The sequence below is a fragment of the Desmodus rotundus genome, chromosome 5, assembly GCF_022682495.2.
Source record: "Desmodus rotundus isolate HL8 chromosome 5, HLdesRot8A.1, whole genome shotgun sequence".
NCBI lineage: Eukaryota > Metazoa > Chordata > Mammalia > Chiroptera > Phyllostomidae > Desmodus > Desmodus rotundus.
Genome location: NC_071391.1, coordinates 151,570,750 through 151,591,216, shown reverse-complemented (window position 1 = coordinate 151,591,216; position 20,467 = coordinate 151,570,750). Strand labels below are relative to the sequence as shown.

The 20,467-nt window shown below is 52.5% G+C and overlaps 1 protein-coding gene across 1 annotated transcript in view; it reads left to right on the top strand.

Moving 5' to 3' along the window:
• The window catches only part of BABAM2 (BRISC and BRCA1 A complex member 2), a 335,445-nt gene extending 315,258 nt beyond the window's left edge, over positions 1-20,187 (top strand). The window contains exon 12 of the mRNA XM_024552599.4: positions 19,743-20,187. Within this exon, the coding sequence (XP_024408367.3) occupies positions 19,743-19,806 (64 nt within the window). The 3' untranslated portion in view covers positions 19,807-20,187. The remainder of the gene's footprint in view (positions 1-19,742) is intronic.
• The last annotated feature ends 280 nt before the right edge of the window (positions 20,188-20,467 follow it).

Below are 20,467 nucleotides of genomic sequence, written 5' to 3'. Positions count from 1 at the left end.
AGATTTGGGGGCAGTTACCACTACTCCAGTGATATGCAAAATCCACAGCCAATAGCAGGGCTAAGTTGGGAGACCGAGCAGGCATGCATCTAGGAAGTGTGACACTGGGGGCTAGTCTCAGGACTTGGAACAGAAAAGACCATTAGAGATCATCTAGCACGGCCAAGGCTGAGTGTGGTAAGCATTAACCATTGTGGTGCAAATTAGGAAATAATGCTATCAAACCCTTTATACAGTGATTGGCATACACTTGACACTCAATTCATCATTTTCATTTCCTGGAAGGATTTGTTCAAGGCCACACAGTCAGTACTAAGATTAGAACCCTCTGCCCCCGGTCACTGGTCCAGAGCCAAACCCAAGCTACCTCTGACCGCCTCCCTTTGTTAAGCCCGTTTCCTGCTCCCTCGCTCGCAGGAGCAGCACAGTGGAGTCTAGGGCTGCAGTTCGCATTTCTGCACACACACACCCATCCACCTGCCCATGGGTGGCTCATTCGGGAGGCTGAGGGCTGCGGAGGCCATGGGGAAAGCCCAGGGTGTTCTTGAACAAAAATAGCTCTCCTGAGAGTATAAAGGCCTGGCGCTGAGTACCTGCCTGCAAGGGGAGGGAAACACTCCTGTGGCCGAACTTATCACTAGAATCAGTGTGCAGAAGAAGAAAAGGGATGTGGCAATGGAGCAGGCCGAAGGAAAGACACTGCTTCCCAGCCGCCACTGCACCAGCAGGAAGGCTGCACATTGACAGGAGGACGAAAAACTCCAGTGACTCCTATTTTCCCAGACAGACAGAACCTCTGGCGCTTAGTCATGCCTAATGGAAAATGGAAGCCAAGAAAGCAGAAGTGAGGCTGGGGTGATCTGGGGTAGTCATTAATCCAGAGCCACCTCTGAGGAGAAGAGTGATTTGCCCCCTGCGTGCCCTGGGTGGTCAGGGCTCTGTTGCCAGGGAGAGCTGCCAGGGCAGTCGGGAGAACAGACTTCAGAAGAGTCTTGATTATAAGTATCAAGTGTAACAATGGTTTCTGCAGTTATGTTACTGCTAGTGGTTCATTCTGCAAACATCTTAGAGTGACCTACACTACATACAGAGTACGTGCAAAGCACTGGGGAGGCCACAGCGGCACACACGCGCGCGCACACACACACACACACACACACACACACACTCAAGGTGCTGCCCTCCAGGTGCTAAAACTCATCCCCCGTTCTGAAGAGCCCCACCCACAAAGCCCAATCACCTTGTAGATGGTAATAACAATGTGCTGAGCGCACACTGCACCAGCGCAGCTGTGAATGCTTTGTGTGTCCTACCTCCTGTAATTCTCATAACAACCCCAGGAGACAGGTCCTGCATTACACCTACTTCACAGATTGTGAAACTGAGCACCCCCCACCAAGTGAGGTGACTGGTCCAAGGTCACAGAGCAAATTAGCACAGGAACTGAAAATATACATCAGTTTTCTAAATTTTAGACTGGTATTCTGCTGTCAAAATACCCTGTCTGTCTTCCTCAGATTGATGGCCTGAATTACCCCAATTCGCCAGGCAGCTGAGCTCAGCTGTCTGTTCAGCTCTGGGGTCCCCAAGCGCTCTGCCTTGTTGACACTCGGGCTTGGTGTGCCCCAGTGTGGGTTTGTAGTGACAAGTGTTTTGATCAGGTTCTGCCCAGATCCCCAGCCCTTTTCCCATGTATTCATTCTTTCCTTAAGCAAATGTTTTTTGAATTCAAATTAGGTATTAGGCACCACGTTAAGTGATGTCTTGGATTTACTCCCCACCTTTGCTGAACCAGAGGTGAGGTGAAAATTCTGTATAAATAACACTATATTAAGGCAGCAATTCGTGCAGAGTGCAGGTGAAACGCAGCAGGGGTCCTGAGGAAAGGAGAGGATGTCTGTTTCCTGAGATCAAGGATGCTGACGTTGGAGGGTGGGTAGGATTTGATGGGCAGAGGTGGAGGGAGGAGACTCCTGCCTGATGGAGCAGAGTGCCCTGCGGCCAGGAGGCACGGGTTCCCTGGCCAGGCTGCACGGGGTTCCTGGGCCAGGCTGCACTGAGGAGGGGGCGGTATACGAGGCCAGAGAAAGGGAAGGACAGGCAGGTGGGCCGAGTGCTGCGAAGTGGAGGGAATATGCTCTGGAATCAAACCAACCAGAACTCAAACTCTGGTGCTACCGTTTTCTGTAGTGTTTTGTTTCCTCTGTGGACATTGGTTTCCTTATCTGCGCAGGAGGATAAACAGTCCTCTCTCGCAGGGCACTGGGACTGTTAAATGCAAAAGTGATCGTAAAATGCCTGGCATATTGTTGGTGTTCCAGTAATGCTCACTATTGTTACTAACTGCCATGCTGAGACATTCTGTCTTTTTTTATGTAGGCAATGAGGTTTTTTTTAAATGAACAAATTGTATATTGATACAATGATCTACCTTGGTGGAGATAGGTAAATCATAGTAGGTCCTCTTGGCCTTGGAAAAATACTAAGAAAGGCAGGAAGAACTAAGTACTACGGTCACGCTTGTGGAACACTATCAAGGAATGTTTGTCCTGGCCCCTTTCACCCTGTATTGGCCACCTCGATGCCCAGGGCTTTGAAAACCCACTCTTGTTCTCCAGGGCCAGGGCTGCCAGTTTTAGCAATTGAAAACTCAAGATGCCCAGTTACATTTGAATTTCAGGCAAACGAAAAATAACTTAGTGTAGTATATCCGTCCCTTCCCTGGCTTCTCTGTCGGGGGATGAAGGCCCTGCACAGCAGACCTTAGCCGTGTCTTCACATCACTTCCTGGGAGAGACATTAAATGCTGGTGCCACTGTATGTGTTCGGGGGTGAGGGCAGAGGGCTGGGGAGTCTTGTCCCAGTCTTCACATGTCCCTGGCCCTCTTCCTGCGGAACATTCAGACAGTTGGCAGAACGGAGAAAGCCTTTGTGGTCTGACAACTTGTGTCGTGGAATAAGAGCAGAGTTGCTCCCAGGAACTTTAACTGCCCCGCGGTGCGACACTGGGGCGGCCACAGCAGCAGGCATGATGGTAACTGACCGAGACTGCCCGGCCCTGCCGAGTCTGAGGGCCCCAGCGGAGGAAAGTGCTGGGCCCGAGGCCACACAGCTCTCCAGAATTTAGCCTGAACTGAAGTCTGGGTCTGCCTCTCCGGACTCTTCAGTAATCATCTAGTGCGTCTGAGTTCCCGCCACACTCGCTTGGCGGATTTCTGAGGCTTTTCTCTGGATTACTTGGTAACAGTGGTCTCCAGATCTCCACTCGCCGCGCGTCCTTTGGCGCAGCCCCACGTGGCCTCTCCTTCGGCTGGAGTCTGTTAAGCCCTTAAGAGCGAGGCCACTGCCGGCAGGGAGATCCTGGCACTAAGACCAGCGTGATCCTGGCCCTCCCCCTGGGTGCCTCCATGCGGATCCCTGCCCCACCCTGACCAAGTGTTCTGCGGTTGAGGTGGAAAAATCCACCTCAGAGCAGATGGCTTTTAACCTGCGTTTCAGAGGAATAATTGACCCGTGGACCATGAGGTGAAAATTAAAATAAAGCAGGGCGTAGTTTGCGCAGAGCAGCGCCCTTGGGCTTAAGAGTGACTTTGACCTATTCCTCTCAGACTAGAATGATTATCCAGCTGCCAGAGAGTTCTTAGAGGAATCACTTTATTAATGGTGTTGCTGGCGAGGCGGCATTAGCCCTAAGACGGGGTTTATCTGCACACTCTGAAAGCAAGCCTGACGCTGCAGGCAGGGCCAGCCCACGTGGAAGCCCGGAGCGGCGATCATGGGATCTTCCACTCTTTTTATTTTCTTGTTCTTGCCACAACTTGTCATGGGACCAAGAAAACTTGTTTTGAACATGCTCGACAGCCGAAACAACCTGCTCCCAGCCCTGGATGAGAGGGTTTGTCCTCTCTGACCCTCGTGCGCTGTGAGCTGTCGAACTAGCAGCTGACTGGAGAAAATGAGTGTGCTGTTTTTCTCCTACATTGTGCACAGGCCAGTGCCGGTGGCTTTCCAGGTCCTTGTTCCCCCTTTCTCCAGCTTCCCCAGAGACACTTTAAGGCTGTGCCTGAGTCTACTGACGAATGACCATTAGCAACATATACTTAAGAGGATATAACTGTCAGTCACATCTCTGAGGGTTGTCTTCCCCCATCCCATTAGATTTTAGCCTGTGGTTTCCCACTTGCAGCTAGCCCGGGGGCTAGTTTGGCCTACTGCATGGGTGGCTGCACGGCTGCGGCCACACCTCTGCTCCTCCTGCCCAGCCATGCAGGCTTTGGTCTCTGGTGGTCTTGGGTGTGTCCTTAGGCTGTGAAGGGATCACTTCACTCCTCCTCTGCAAAGAGAGGGTTGAACTAGATAAAGAACTGGCCAACAATAGCCTAAGGGCACACACATATAGCTAGCTGCCTGTTTTTATAAGTACAGTTTCACCAGAACACAGCCACCCCCATTCACTTACAAATTAAGCATGGCCACTATCACTACAAGGAAAGCATCGTGGAGACACCGTATTTGGCCTGCTAAGCTGAAAATACCTACGATCTGGTTCTTTACAGAAAAGGTCACTAATCTCTGGACTAGCTAATCCGCAGTGTTTTCAAGTCCCACTTTCTAGGACTTTGGCCTTGTGGCAGTTCTTTTGCAGCCAGCGCTCCTGAAGTAATTAAGGAGAGCCAACTAGACGGGGCCTCTCTCCCCTCTGTGGTAGTTCCATTCCAAGCCTGCGTTCAGATTGTTGAAATCTGCAGAGGGCGGGGGTGTACTTTGCTGTATGTCTGTATTTGTTTATTGATCTGATGGCTCTGTATCCATGGTGTCCGCCCATTTTGAAAAAAGACACTGCAGCCATGGAGGTCTGACTTCATCCGGCAGCATGGTTCGAGGTGGGCCACCCATTTGCATATACGTGGAAGGGAGCACTGATTTGTCTGCTTGACAACTGTGACAGGAAAGGGAGCCAGACGCTGCCTGAGAGCCTGTGTTTGCCTCAGTCTGTAGGCCAGAGCAGTGGATGGGGCAGGGATAGCTTGGAGTGGCGGGGTAGGTGGGTGACGGGTGAGAAGGACAAGAATGAGTCCTGAAGATGCCTTTCAAATGCAGAGACTAGGAAAGAGCTTGTCTTTCTAATCTTTTCATTTATAAAATTAGTATCCCGGTGACATGCATCCCAAACCCATGTTCCAGACGCATCATAGGGAAACCGGAACACAGAATCAAACAGTCCTCTTAGCAAAGTCCCCCCCGGCCTATAAAGAACTTTTGTGCAAACTGGTAAAAGGTGCCCCCTTGGGTTGGTGCAGAATTCAACTAATAGCTTTGTGTAAGGAAAACCTGTGCCTTTTTCTGGGCACCTAGCCCTGGGAGAGCACACAGCTCAGTGAGTAGAGTGGGGCCTAGGTTTCAGCGTCACTGGCTCCCAGGCCAGACCCTCTGCGCAGGGCAGAAGCTGCACTCCCAACTGCAGCGGCCATTCCTGACCCCTGGCGTCCTAGAAGTCTGTGGGGTCCTCGCCCAGGAGCCTTGCCAGCCAACAGCAGGGTGACTCTGCGCGGCCTTGGCGTTTGAGGCCAGCAGCTCAGAGTCTCAGGGAGAGAACACGGGTGCCCGGAGGCTGGGGCCTCTCCCAGCAGGCACTGTAGGCCCTGCTCTAGTTCAGGTCCTGGCTCTTCTCTGCCAACCTCTGACCTAAAACTGGCTCAGCTTAAGGAATGCACATGATTTTCTATACAGTTGTATCTCAAAGGTGACATGCAACAGCCCAAAGAAATGTCTTTTCAGAGGTCCAGAATAGACAAGCTCGAGGTGGTGGGACTGACCTCACCCCCGGGGCGTAGGGCTACACGCTGCCCGGTGTGCGTGGTGATGACACTGCCGAGACACCACTCTGCAGGGCGTGCTGTCAGTGGTTTTGAGAGCTCTCCGTGGGTGAGACGGCTGCGTGGTCAGATCTGATTCCCAACTCTCCGCTGACACTGAAATTGCATCTGGGCCAGCCATGTGCGCACATTTTGAAAGACTCCTAACTCACCCTTTACATTCTGCATCTGTCAGCGGTTCTGAGCAGTTCAGAGGCTAGAAGATTGAGACAGAAGAAAGGCTGGGACCTATCATAGCTGAGAACTCAACATTATTTCCTGTCCCCTTTCTTGGTTCCAAAAGGCTACTGGCACCAAGAGGGAATGTAGTCAGTCGTCAAGGTTCTGAGCCTCTGAAACGTGCGGAGTGCCCAGCTAAGGAACGGTGAGAGCCCTGTGGACAGGAGCGCTTCTCTGTGTGCCCTGAAAGATGAGAGGGAGGCTGGCAGCCCACAGGAAAGGTGATGGGAGCCCAGTGGAGTCCACACTGGGGAATAGCTCTGAACGCTAGCTGGCCTCAGGGGCCTGGGGCCTGAGGGAAAGAACTCTCCCAGTTAGCAAATGTTTTCAGTTTTAAAAACGTACTACTCTCAGTCACCAAGCTCTCGATAATGCCCTCACTTTTAGCTACAGATGCTATGGCCAGGCATGGGTTGGGAGTAGCACTCAGCAGGGTCCTTCTAGTGGAACGTGGGGTCCGCAGAGCCATGCCCTTCCTGCCCTAAGCCTGTGGCCACAGAAGTCACAGAGGATCTTCTGGGGCTGGCGTGTGCTGCCACTTGTTTCTGGCTTTTACCACGTGCCTCTGTTTCATAGATGTGATTGTTGCTTGAAAAATGAGGTAATTTTGAAAGCATATTATCAGATACCGAGTATGAAGGTAGTTTAGTTTATTTACTCATGCAACAACTATTAATCCTTACTAGGTCCAGGCCGCGGTCCAGGCGTCCCAGGCCTCCTCGTAAACAGGCGCTAGTCTGTAAATCTTTGTCGCATTAATGTGATGTGGGGGCTTGTCATAGTGTGTTTATGCAGCTATGAGAAACAAGTGGAGGATGGGAGGAAAGGAAACGAACGCGGCTTGAGTTCTTACCATGTCCCGGCACCGCTGCCTCACAACAGCCCTGTCGGTCCTGTGGGTCCATCGGAGGGAAAACACAATACATGCGGACTCAGGAAGTAACTTCCCGAGACACAAAGTTACTAAGTGACAGAGCCGCATCTGAACTCAGTTCTCTCTGACTCCAGTGTCCATGTTCTCACCTCCGAACAGGTGGGAATGGCTATAGGGTGTGCTCCTTGCCAGAGAATGAACGACCCTAGCAGGTTCCCACCTGATCCATTTTTCTTCTCCCAAGGATCCCCTGGATCAATGACCCAGGTCAAACCCAAGCCAAAAATGGTACTCCCCGATTCTAGGCTGGAAAGCTGGAACCACATGAAATCAAAGCAGAATGAGGCTCCATTAATATAAGCCAAACCTGGTGCCCACAAGGGCAGGGGTTTCAGGGAAACAACAGCCTCCGGTGTAAGCCACTGCAAGAAAAATCTCACCTACACGGTGTACTCGGGCAGAGGGGCGCAGCTATCTCTTCAGGCATAAAGCTACTAGCAAGGACCCAGAATCCTTTGAGGGAGCTGTTGGTTTCCCCAGAGGATCCAGCTTTTTGAAATAAAATTGTAGACGATTTCACTGGCCCCTCTGGCCCTGCCCCCATCCTGAGGCCTCTCGCCTCCAACTCCTTGGAGAAGAGGATGGTCACGGAGCATGTGTCCTCGTGTTGGTTCCCAGCCCAGCTCAGTGTGTCCTGTGCTGAAATTTAGCACCAAGTATTTACTCTAATAAAGAATGGTGAAAAAGAAGAACTAAAGAAGTTATGGTCTGGCTTGGTCTCCAAAACCGGTCCCTGCAATTGGCAGTCATTGCCTAGACTTCAGAATAGACTTAGGAAAGAAAGAAGGATATTCATTCATTTGGCCAGTCAATCATTCAGCAGAAAATCAGGGTATTTCTGTGTCCCTGGGGTGCAACCCCCAGAAATGGTCACAGAAGCCTCTGGTATCCACACCAGAGGTGGGGAATCTAAAGAGCTACATTTAAAGCTGGGCGGACCCAAGGCTCCAGCGCCAGCAACCCCCAGGGAGCATCTGCCTGCACTGCGCAGGATGGCAGCCTGGCCTCAGAGCTCAGAGCACATGATGGAGGCCTCACATGCTGCCCCCTCCCCTCAGTTCACAAGGCCCCACTGAGCCTCGGCAGGTGTGAGCTGCCAATCTCTCCCCAAGGCTGACCACAGAAGCAAGTGGCGTGTATACTAGAGAAACCAACCAGCAACCCCAGACCACTTGGGTAGGATTGGTTTGTTAAAGACGGCAAAAGTGAGGCCTGTGTGTGGGAGTTTCCAGGGGACGGATTTCAGTTCAGGAGAAGGGAGAACATTGTAACTTAGCAATGCCTTTAGGTGATGAGCTGTCCCGTACCAAAGATACTCAGGCAGAGGTTGGAGGCTCTCCTCTCGAAGTGCTGTTAGGGCAAGTCCTGTCTTGGACAAGATCCTAAGATCTCTTCCAACTGTGAGTGTCTGATTAGTACCAAATGAGCGGCTCAGCGGTCCATGCTGGGGAGCTTCAGAGGCAGGACAAGTGACTGGGCCAGGTTGGCGGTGGCAGACTCTGTGGGGGGCTTGATGCTCATGCCAGACCTTGAGGGTGGGTAGGTGTGGGGTAGACAGGAAGACCCCCAACACATTACATGGTTCAGGAAAGTACCCCTAACCTGCAAACTGGAGGGACTCCTACTTAGCTGGCTCCCATAGTTGCAAAAGGGAATTAATTATTGTTTGTGATATACTTTAAGATTCCCTTGATGAAAGACCTTGTATAAATGCAAATTATTATTATTGTCATTAAAGGTGCTAGACGTCTGGCCTGTAGGATAATGCCCTGTTTTAACTCTGAGAGGAAAGAGGTCGAACCCCAGGCAGAAAGTTCGCTGTGGTTGTCCCAGAGCGATGGCAGGAAGAAGGAGCTGGCCAAGGAGGGCTTGGCCCATGGCTGTGGAAGTGAAGCCATCGACACCTGACCAGGGTCAGCATGAGCTCCCTGCTCAGATCTGTCCCTTGGCCCCTGCAGGAAGCAGCCCTTTACTAGCATAGGAGCCAACCACGAATGAGTGGGGTTTTGGTTGTCGAGTGCTCTGAAGGATGGAAGGCAGAAGGCCAGGATGGCTGTTGGCCATCCATCCTTGAGGTCCTCTCTGGAGACAAAGGGGGGATGTATAGGAACCTCACACATATAATGCCTCTGATGATGATTATCAAGGTTTCTGAGGGCACCCCTGTAGCAAAGCACAGGGGAAGGGTCATTTATTAATTACTGCTTCCACTTCAGAAACTGCCTCTGGCTCAAGTGGTTGGATTGATACCAAAGCAATAATAAGAGTAGTGGATAATAGTATATTAGACCTGGAAGTGAACTTGGAAGCCAGCCCTTCACTTTATAGATGAGGCCTCTGGGACACAGAGCAGAGAGGTGCTTGTCCAAGGTCGCAAAGTAAGTAAGGAGTGGAGCCAGAACCACAGCTCCGGCCTCCCCATTTCCAGTGCGTAGCTCAGTTACATTGGGATTACAATACCTGCCATTTTACAGCACTTTCCAGACGGGGGGCTTTTATGTCACAGGGACCTTCTGGGGCCCATTATTTGGAGAACACTTACGGCGCCTCCCGCACGCTGCTGGCAGATTGCACGTGCCCTTCACACTCGTTCTCTCCCTCCTCCCAGACACCCAAGGCTGGCCTCACTCTCCCAGGGTGAGTCAGCACCATCAGGAAGCAGGTGGACGAGCAAGAGGGAAGTCAGTTCATCCCCGCTGTCCATTGCTATCACAGTCATAGTTCTACTGAAAAGCCACCCTGAACAGGCCCCTGGAGAGGGATGAGATAGCAGTCCACGCCTCTATCCAGAAGGGGTTGTAAGAACAAGTGTAGGGGTAACAGGAGTTGGCAGGAAACAGCTCTCGAAGTTCACTACCAGGCTGTTGGTAATTCCAGTTTTAATGGAGGAAACTGAAAAATAGCTTAGATGTTCGGGCAGGGGGAGGATCACCACATCAAAAAAATTTAGATATCACCTGTCTCGCTCCATTGTGTAGATGAGGAAATGGAGGAGTGACTCAATGTCGTTCAGTGAATCGGAAAGCTGAGCCCTGGACTCCCCACTCACCCTCCAGTGCTCTCCCCACCGGAAGTCCTGGCTGGGTGGAGACAGTGCGCGCTTTGAGGTCGAGCAGCTCTGGATCATCAGTAGCATTGCCACCTATGAGATGCATAATCTTCAAAAAGTTGCTTTGCATCTCTGAATCGTAGATTTCTCATTGGCAAAAAGAGAGAGAATGATACCTAACTGGTAGTAGGCCTACCAGCGGAGTAAGAATAAAATAACATGGATAAAAGCAAATCCCGTGATGTCTGGCATGTGTTAGGCACCTCCCTTCCTTTACACTCCTGGCTTCCAGACTTTCCCACAATCCACAGGAAGACGTGCATTTTATATGCTAACCCAGTATGTGTAACTGAAACAAACGTTTCACAAAAAATGGCTCATCCTTGCCACGTGTGATATACTCTGCTTTTATGGAATCTTATTTCCATGCTGCTCCGGACCCACTGGATTGAGTGCACAGCACTTGTGGGCCACACCCACCATGCGAACAAGCCTGTCTGGCACCGCGTGTGGCTGTCATTCATCTGCACTGCATGTGTTCCTCCTTTCCTTTCTGTGACTGGCACATGGGGCCACAGAGCTACCTGTCCACAGCATGTGTGGGGGCCCTGGGCCTGTGCCGAGTGGAGTGAGCCCCGCGGACCAACAGGGCAGAGTGCCCGCCCCACCCTCTGCAGTGCACCTCAGTGTGATCGAGAGGACCCTGAAGGTGCGCTGCCTGCCCTCAGTTCTGCCTCCTCCTGCCAGCCTGCCATGGACCTTCCCCACGCCCCCGCCCAGCCCCTGGGGAGGGCCTGGCACTTCACCAGGGAGGGTGGGCCCCTGGTTTTCTCTCCCATGGAAGAGTTCCTTTATTTGGAATTGCTGCTTTTCCACCTATAGGCCCAGAAAGCCAGGCATCTGGGGAGATTATTTCAGCTGCCAGGCTGGGAGATTAGAGTGAAAAGAAGAGTCACTATGGCTGTTCTCGCTGCCCCTCCTCTAGATCTCCAAGGGGTTTTGTGGACACCCGGCTAGGAGGGGGAATACCCAGAGTGCTGGAGTGACCACACGCTGTGCCCCAAAGGCAGCCGGCAGGGGCCCGGGCTGCCATGGGAGACGTGAGCTGCAGCCTCTCGATGCTGAGGTCCAGGGGAGAAACCAGATTTGTAGCCAGGCAAACAATACTCAAAAGCCTCAGGGGGACTCTCTGGGAAGGGGAGGATGGTTTTATACCCCAAAGAGTTGATCTCCTAAGCGGTTTGTCAGTTCTTTGGGGGTCTGGTGCTTTCCTGTGGAGGCTGCTGCCTGGCAATGCTGAGCAGAAGCCTTGAGGCACCTCCCCGCCAGAGTGGGACTTGGGTGCTGGACCCCATACTAGCCAGGACTCACACTCCGCCTGGTCAGCTCTGCTGGGACCCTGAGCACTTCCTCTTTGAGGTCCATCCATTGGTTTTTCCCCTTTTGCTGACTAAGAAGGAGAGGGTAGTTGGTGATCTTGGCAGTGACTCACCACCGCCAGCAGGCGACCATCTTCTCCCTGGCAGCGCAGTGCAGGTGGGCTGCAGGAGCAGAGGACTTGAGGTTCCCCGCTGCCGAGGTACCTGCCACCTGAGTCACACCTGGCAGGTGCAGATGGGGAAGCAAAATGAGCACTGGACTGTGGCTCTGCTCTGGGGTCCCAGGCCCCAGGCAGCACCATGCTTCTTAGTTCCCTGCACCTATTGTCTGGCCTCAGCCCAGCCAGGTGCCCGCCATCATCTCAGATGACCCCTCACCCCAGGACCCATCCCTTCTCAGTGGCCACACTGTCACCTCCTTTTCCTCCCAGCCTCTCATAAGGTAGGTTCATGATGGAAATGGCATCAGCCTGAGAGTAAGGAGACAGGGAAGACTGGCTCAGACTGCCTGCTAGCGCTGGGGTCTTAGGTCAGCCCCTGGGAGGCCTTCATTCATTCATTCATGCATGCACTAACTTTACATTCTCCTGCTGCGGAGCCCCAAGGAAGGTGAGCACCAGGGGCTTTAAGGCCAAGCCCTCCCCAAACTCTGGCCTCAGTGAGCTCACAGAGGAGACCTGTGCTAACCGCCGGCATTATTGTATGCATTAGAGTGACGGTCGACCGCTGGCCCTCAGCTTTCCCTTCTCAGTAATGATTGGACTATATGAACTCTGAGGTTTCTTTCTGTTACAAAACTCTACAATTCTAAAGTTCTCTTTAAATAAGCCAGATGTCTCCATTTGCTTGAGAAATACTGAGCTGCTGTGCATTGGGCAGTATACTCGAAGGTAGGGTGCAGAGATGGGTAAACATGACAATGGGCCTTGTCACGAAGGAGCCTCTGCTGGGGTGTGGGAGAGCGGCTGGGACACAACAGACACATGCGCACAGAGATGGAGCCCAGAGGAGGGGGGCAGCCCTGGGGCTGGGGGAGGCTCAGGAGCCTGTGAGGACAGCCCTGTCCCTCCCTCTCACTTGGCTGGCTGGCCCTCTCCTGCCCTCCTCCCCCCGCCACCATACACTTCACCGATAATGTCCAGGGAGCAGAGCTGCCAGCAGCCCCTGGGAGCAGGGCCCGGCCCCTGCAGCTGCAGAAGCCGGCTGCAAGCAGCTCCAGCCCAGGGGAACTGGCCAGGCTCCAGGTGGCCTCCTTGGAGTGCCTCAGGAGGAGAGAGAACTACTAGGTAATTTTGATCATTTTAGAAAAGCATTTAAAAATACCCTATGATTTAGACGAAGCCAGATTTCATCCCAATACTTTGATGTCTAGAAATGGATCCCAGTTGGTTGAAGTCCTCCTAAACAGCTTTTGATTTAATTCAACACATACTGAGACTATGGTCTCAGACATATCACAGGCGAGGAGCCTGAGCTGTGTAAGACGTAGTCTAGACACCAACCTCAACATCTCAGACTCGAGGCCGACCGTGGCTGGGCCTGAGGTCGGTGGCCCTGTGTGCCATGGAATTCAGCAGAGGGGAGGTTGGTTCCAGCTGAGGACAAGGGCCACTCCCTGACACTGAGCTCTGATATTTTGTTCTCAGTAAGATATCAAGCCTTTGCATCCCAAGTATGTTGACTTACTTGTTTTGTAAGTTTGGGCCCCCTAAAAACGAACAGGGCCTGCTCAGGGGTTGGTGCATGTAGGGAGACTGAGTGTGTGAACCAGTTACAAGCTCTTGTTTGTTCCTAAAGCCAGGCTGACATGGCCCGGGGCACAGCTACAAAAAACTCCCATGGTGCCAGGTCTGCAAGGGGGCCTTCAGAGGGCTTGGGGTGAAGGGCATTGAAGTAGAACCGGTCTCTTTGTGGAGATCCTATTGCCAGGATGACCCCTTTGACGTGGGGAGAGTAACCCCAGATGAGTCACTATTTACAGTGGCCGTTCAGGACAATGCAGACGAGGCGAGACCACGAGGAATAATTAGCAGGACTTGACTTACACTATTTACAAGGCTGCTTGATTTCTCAGACCGCAATCGGTTTTCATATGGGTGATTGAAAACATGTGCCAGTTGAAGTCACCACTGCAGAAGAAAACTGGAAAAAGAAATGAGCCTTAGATGTTTTGGAACTTACCTCTATTTGCCAGAATGAATTCTGACTTGATTTATATGTTCTCGTTTTCCTGACAATGAGGGTCGTGTCCCTGAACCACTTCTCCCGCCCGCCCTGCCACCACGTCGGCCTGACTCTGGGAGGCATCATAAGGCTCATCTTATGATTGCCCAGAGAAAAGCATTTTTGAATTCCAGAGCGAGTCTACTTTGGGTCCTGTTTTGGAAGGCGGCAGTTGTTCAGGCTCTTGCAAAATAAAAAGTCATGAGTAAGGGAGGCTAAGGGCAGCAAGACCACAGGCTCCCCTCCATGTGGCTGTGCTCCAGTGGCACTGGGACCAGAACGACACTGGGCAAGCGTCTTCACCAAGCTTCTCGAGAAGCTCGCTTTCCCACGGGCAAAACGGCAGAGTGGCTGCCGCCGCACTGGCCAGAATGCACTTCTGTGAGCCCAGCTGTGTGCACAGCCTGCCTCGTGTGGCTCCTTCCCTTCGCCCAGAGTCCCCAGCCTCTTCACGCGGTAGAGCCTGTTTTTATTTTCACTTTCTTAAAGCTTTTTTGATTCAGATTTTCAGACTGCATGGATTTTTATTCTTTTGAAAAGCCCCACTTAATTAAGAACTGTGCTTCCAGTAGGGAAAATCCCTGTTGATGAGACCTTTTGAACAAAGATTTCTAACCGCCTCCCCCCCAAGGCCTTTGAGGAGGTTCCTGATGGCCTCCTGTTGTAACTCTCTTCGGTGCCCCCAGAACCCCTTCCCCAAAGCACTCGGACTACTGAATTTCTCACACACTGTCTCTAGGACACCTTACCGTGAGCTTCCTGACTGCGGGCCTCCTCTCGGGGGAGGGCTGAGAGCGGCAGGCCGGACCCCCCCACACACACTGATGAACTGCTTGCGGTGCTCTGCAGTGCTCATCACTAACCCTGTCCCGTTTGTGAAAAGGTGTCCCACAAAATGACAACTGCCACCCCACCTCCCCATACTGCTGCCATGTACGACACGCCGGACCCTGGGTTCGGCTAGCGCCCTGATTTAACAGATGAAGAGTCAAGACAGTGAGGTCAAGTGGCTTACTCAAGGTCACATGGATATCTTAGAACCATACCTGGGTGGCACTTGAAGATCATCAAGTGTAAATCTTCTTGTTACAGGTGAAGAAACTGAGTCCCAGTTTCTGATGACATAACAAGCCAGGGCCTGGACTAGAACCCACGTCTTGTGCCTCATGGTTCAATGTGCTTCCCACTTCCCCACTTTCTCTCCTTTATGACACATGCTATCCTGGACAGTAGAAGATCTGTTTGAGGCCAGTTTCAATACTCCCATCATGGGTAGTCAGAACCCCAAGATTTTTTTTTGTTTGTTTTTATTTATTGATTTTAGAAAGTAGAGAGAGAGAGAAACATCAGTTTGTTGTTTCACTTACTGATGCATTCATTGCTTAATTCTTACATGTGTCCTGAATGGGGATCGAACCTGCAACTTTGGCGCATCAGGACAGTGCTCTAACCAACTGAGCCACCCAAGTCAGGGCAGAGCCCCATGATTCTTAAACGTCCACAGCTTCAGCCTCTTCCCTGACCAAGCCTTTGACCAGAGCCTCACACCAGAGCACACCTGCCAGTTTGCACGTGCCGGCGTGCAGGTGCCACTCACTGCAGAGCTCATCCTTAGGTGCCATAGTATGTCACTAGCAGCTCTGGACTGGATTTCAAGAGATGCACAGTGTCCCAATGACTGGCTGGACATTCATCCCCAAGGTTGGCCATCCCTGTGCCTCCATCTGTCAGCTCCATATAAGTGCAGAGTGACCCAAGAAGCCACAGGGAAAGGACAAACTGAGGGCAATGGCCCTGGGGACCTCCCTTTCCACACAAGGTCTGCCTGTCCCCTCAGATGCATGGCCTCGCCCTCTCAGACGCAGCTTGGTGACAGTCAACATCTATTGATCGTCTGTTGTGACAGGCACTGGGACCCTCTCATGTAGTCCCCGGAGGATCACCCTTTAAGCAGGCATTATTTTCCTCTTTAGAGTTGATGAAACTAAAACTAAGTGTGTGACTTGCTTGCCCAAGTGATAGCACCAGTGAGGAGCAGGGCCCCGCTTGGAGCCCAGGTGTGGGGGGCTGCAGAGCCCCCACCACACTACCTGTCCCTCACAGCCTGCCGCCTGCAGGGCCCTGGAGGTCATCCAGCTCAGCTCCCCATTTTGTACATGAGCCCAGAGCAGGGAAGAGACTCACCCCTGGACCCGAGGTCCGGAAGAGTAGACTCTCTGAGCACCTCGGTCCCTGACCTGTGCTTCAGGGGGCCTCAGCCCTGCCCCTGCTCTGCCCGTGCACTGAGGCCTGGACAGAGGCCAGTGCTGCTCCCATTAGTGGAAAACCCACCCGGCTGCACTCTGGGGCCCGTTCTTTCCGTTCTGCTCTCCCAGCCCAAGACCCTTGGACTGGCCTGGGTTCTGGTTTTACAGAACCAGAGCAAAGGGACCAAGCTCAGTGAAGAGGGTCGGAGCCTTTGTCCTGCAGCACACTGAGCTCCAGCCACCTGAAAGTAAGCTCCCTTCCAGTGTGAGGAGAGTGAGGGGCCTGGCCGGCCACCTTGGCCGGCTCCTGGGGGGTGAGGGGTCCTTCCCTCCCCACCCTGCATCACCCACTTTGTCTTTGGGTCAAAGAGTTTTTAAAAGGTGACGTAACTAATGCCTATGGCAAGATATGCTCCTGGAAGCTGTCCATTTTCTCCAATACAAAAGTGAAATAAATGAAAAGAGCGCTTTAGAAAAATCTCTCCATGGGTGGGAGCCATTGTCATTTTGCCTGCCTACCTCCTCCCCCTCCCGTGACTGGCCTCCTGAGGACCACTGAGAGGCAGTCACCGACGGATGCCGGTGGCATCGTGCCTGGGAACAGCCCTTCTCCACACAGCTTCCCCTCCAGGTCACGCAGTTGGCCCTGGCAGGGGAAGCCCAGGACAGGACAGGAAACTTCAGAACTTTCTGAAGGAGGAAAGAGCTTGCTGTCAGGCCTGCTCCCTCTCGCCAAGACCTTTTGGTCTAAGGAGCTTGCACTGCAGCAGCCCCTTCCCCCAGAAGTTTCCAAGGAAAAACTAAACTGCTTTTTTGCTCCTGCACGTTGTCTCTTGCAAGCGTCACATCACGGTGGGCTTGTCCCCCCTCCTCACCATGGGGAAACAGAGCTCAGGGCGTCTCACTCTAGGTCTAGGGCACTTCGTACCCAGTCACAGTCCCCCTTCCCGTGAGGACCACTGTGGCGTGGTGCAGTGAGTGGGTTAGGGCTCTGGGGTCTTAAGTCATGGAGAAAGTTCAGCCGGCTCAGGGCCATGTTGAGCAAGATGTGGATGAAGGAGGGGGCTTTGTCTTTCTTCCTCATGGCAGGAAGCATGAGAGTGGGCTGCGTTTTCTTCCTCAGTACCTAAATGTTACATTTGCCTGCTCTCTGGGGTTGCTGTCTCCCTGCTTCTTAAACAGCATATAATGGGCGGGCCCAGACAGCTTACTCCTTGCACACAGGCAGCCTTCGGTAGTTACCTTCACTACAGTCCAAGAGGCCCCGCCGTGTGCCATCTGCGGGCAGGCCTGTGGGGCCCCGAGAACGGACTTGCTGACTGCTTTCCAGGGCTGGCAGCAGCCCGGCGAGTAAGACGTGCGCGCATGTGACAGATGCCTGGGAGACACAGTGTCTACGTGCAGGGAGAGATCCCTGGTGATGGGGGAAGCCTCGATGAGGACAAGGGTGTTTGGCCCGAGCATGACTGAAGCCCAGAGGTGAAAGGTGGCATGTGTGAGGGAAGAGCAGGTGGCTGGATGGTGAGGGGCGGAGGGTCAAACACTGGATTATACATGGGCTTCAGGGGGTCTGGGACATCCCCCCGTTGCAAGTAATGTCTCGGTGGAGAGACTTACCAGCAGTTTTCTGGGAGAGGATCCTCAGTTTTCTTAGCTTCTCAAAGTGAGGATAAGGGGAGGGCACAGTTTGTAATGTGTTGTGGAGCCAGAAAAGGAAAATCACAGAGTGCCAGGCTGTGAGTTGGGGGGACGCTGGGTGGAGGGTGGGGAGGCCATCTGAGCGTGGGGAAGGGGATCCGTAAGGTGTGGTGTCGCACAAAGGAGCGCTTCCAGGGTTGGGAGCCAACAGTTCAGCGCTGCCAAGGGCAGCAGAGCCTAGGACTGAGAAAGCCAGAGCGAAGGGGTGAAATTCAAATACCTGTTTCCGTGGACTTGGTGTTGGGGGAGGGGAGACGGTCAGGGGTCACCTGTAACGGCTCAGCACTATGACCTGGGGATGGCCCCTGCCCACTGAGTTGCTGGGGGATCCCTGTTTGAGTTTTCACGGCCTCCTGCTGTCTTCCAGGTAGCCTCTCGGGGTCTGTCTGGTGCTCCTACTGTCCCGGGGGCCTGGAACCCGAGCCTGTTAGAACCGCAGCCTAAAGAAAATGGGCTTCAGGAGGCTCTCCTGGCCTCTCGCAAACCCAGGTGACAAGGGCGTGGGCTGCCCACTCTGACCTGTCCGGCTTCTTCCCCTGCACTTACTGTGTTTAGCTCTCAGCGAGCTGTCCCATGCCCCCAAGCCACTGTTCTGCTGTGTCTTTCTCCTAGAACCCCTGTAACGCCTACGCCTACCGTACCTCCGCCTGCACTGATTACCCCGGGTCAGTGCCTCATTTCCCCTCCACCTCAGTTGGTGTTACATTTGTGTCTGTCTCCTCCTCTAAACGGAGATCCCTGGGTGGCAGGTGCCACATCTGTATCATCTCGCAGCCCCGGGCACCTCACGGAGGGCCTGCACAGAGTAGGCCCCTGAACCGATGCATGTGCAGACCCCACTTCTACAGATTCGAACCTGGGTGCCAGAGAAGCCCAACAGCAGGCGGGTCTGCCCCAGATCACGTCTTTGACGGGGGAAGATTCTCTTGATACCCACCCAGCTGTCTTTCCAGGAGACCAAGCTGCATGTTCAAGGTGTGTCCAGAGGTCTCCAGCCATCTACTGTGAAAAATAGAGACCGTTTATTGAAAAAGATACAAGAAACATTGTACATAGGACAGTGACACCTCAGTCCCCTTCATAGTGGGTACCTTGGGACCTCACACAGTTCTCCCAGTCTCCATCAGCTGTGCTGTCCTATTTTCCTGAACTCATTGACAGTCTGAAATCTCTTCTCTTTCAAAGGTGATTTTAGTTTTGGGAAAAGCCAGAAGTTGCAGGACTCCAAATCTGGGCTGTAGGGAGACTGAGTCACCTGGGTGATTTGATGTTTTGCAAAAAAAACTGCACAAGACGTGATGCATGAGTGGGCGCGATGTCATGATGGAGCTGCCAATCACCCGTTGCCCATAGCTGTGACCTTCTGAATCATCTGAATAGTTTCTGCAGAGGACTGTTCAAGCTCAACACAAAATTTGATGCAGATTCGTTGCTCTAATCATTCATTCATTTTGAATGCCACAGCCACACAGGACACATGCTTACCCAATGGCATCTACCACTTCCACTGACTAGTACAGTGAAGTTATCATTGTTCACTCATGCACATCCCAGTCCACTCTCCTTGGCTGCCCAGCTACATCGATGTTGCACAAACTGTTCTCATTATATTAACAATGGCTGGACTTCTTCTGGACAGACCTCATATGTTTGGAAATAATTGGAGACCATGGATCACTTAGAAATCCTTTTTATTAGAACCTCTTTGTCTGCGTGAATATCCAATTGAGTAAAAAGTGCAGCCCTTTTAATATTCTAGATCACGACGACGACTGTGCAGTTGGCCTGGGCAGTCTCTGGCTTGTAGTTTGGACAGCCTTGTCTTTGGCCTGGGAAACGGCAGGCAGAGCCTAAGTACTGATGTCTAAGAGTAATTGGCAGCCAGGAAGGTCTTTGTACAGGCCCTTTAAATATCCACACGAGATAGCACAACAGTGAAGTGCATGCACCTCCCTTGGAAAAATCCAGAAAGCTTTGCATCAGCAGGAAGGAAAATCCGACCCGAGACACATGGACAATAAATAACAACTGTTCTGAGTTAGGCTGAAAGCTCTGAGTTGCGCTTTTTTCAAGTTGTTTGTGCTAACCACAATTTTTTCTCCCCCTCTTTCCCACCAGGGCTTATTTCAAAACCTTTGTCCCTCAGTTCCAGGAGGCAGCCTTTGCCAATGGAAAGCTCTAGGAAACACCAGTCTTGAGAGGTGGCCAGCCAGACTGCTCTGTCCACACGCGTGTCAGCACACAGGGCCGCTTCCTGGAAGCCACTCGGAATGTCTTCATGGCAACGGTCTGCTCACACAGCAGCTTTGCGAGCCCCGTCTGGAACCCACACTTGAGCTGGCTGGCGGTAACCCGTCCTCGAGCCCCCCGCCTCTGGTTGCACCCTCTTTGTTTCCCTCAATGTGTTTCTTAGTTGGAAGAAATAAAGTCACAAAAGCCATGACGCAGTGTTTTTCCAGGGAAAGTAAGACGTCATAAACGCACACACCCTTGTTCTTTGTCTCTAAGACCTCTTTTAAGTTTTAAGACCAAACCCTCCTTTGCCTTTTCCACCCCCTGAAACTAATGTCTTACGTGTGTGTGTGCGCGCATGTGTGCGTGCACATGTGTGCGTGTTTCATTTACACCCCAGCATTTCCCATTTGGGGCAGGTCCTCTGTTGGAAAAGGTGCTGCCTGAATGAAACTGGCTGACTTGCACCGTGTCAGCCGTCTACTCAGCCAGGCCCCAAGCTGAAGCTCAGAACAACAGGGTACCAGTGCCTCCCCTGCCCTCCCCCTCACAGCCCCCTGAGTGCGTGTGCACAGCCTGCCTGGCCCTACAGGCCGTCAGTAAAGCTTGCT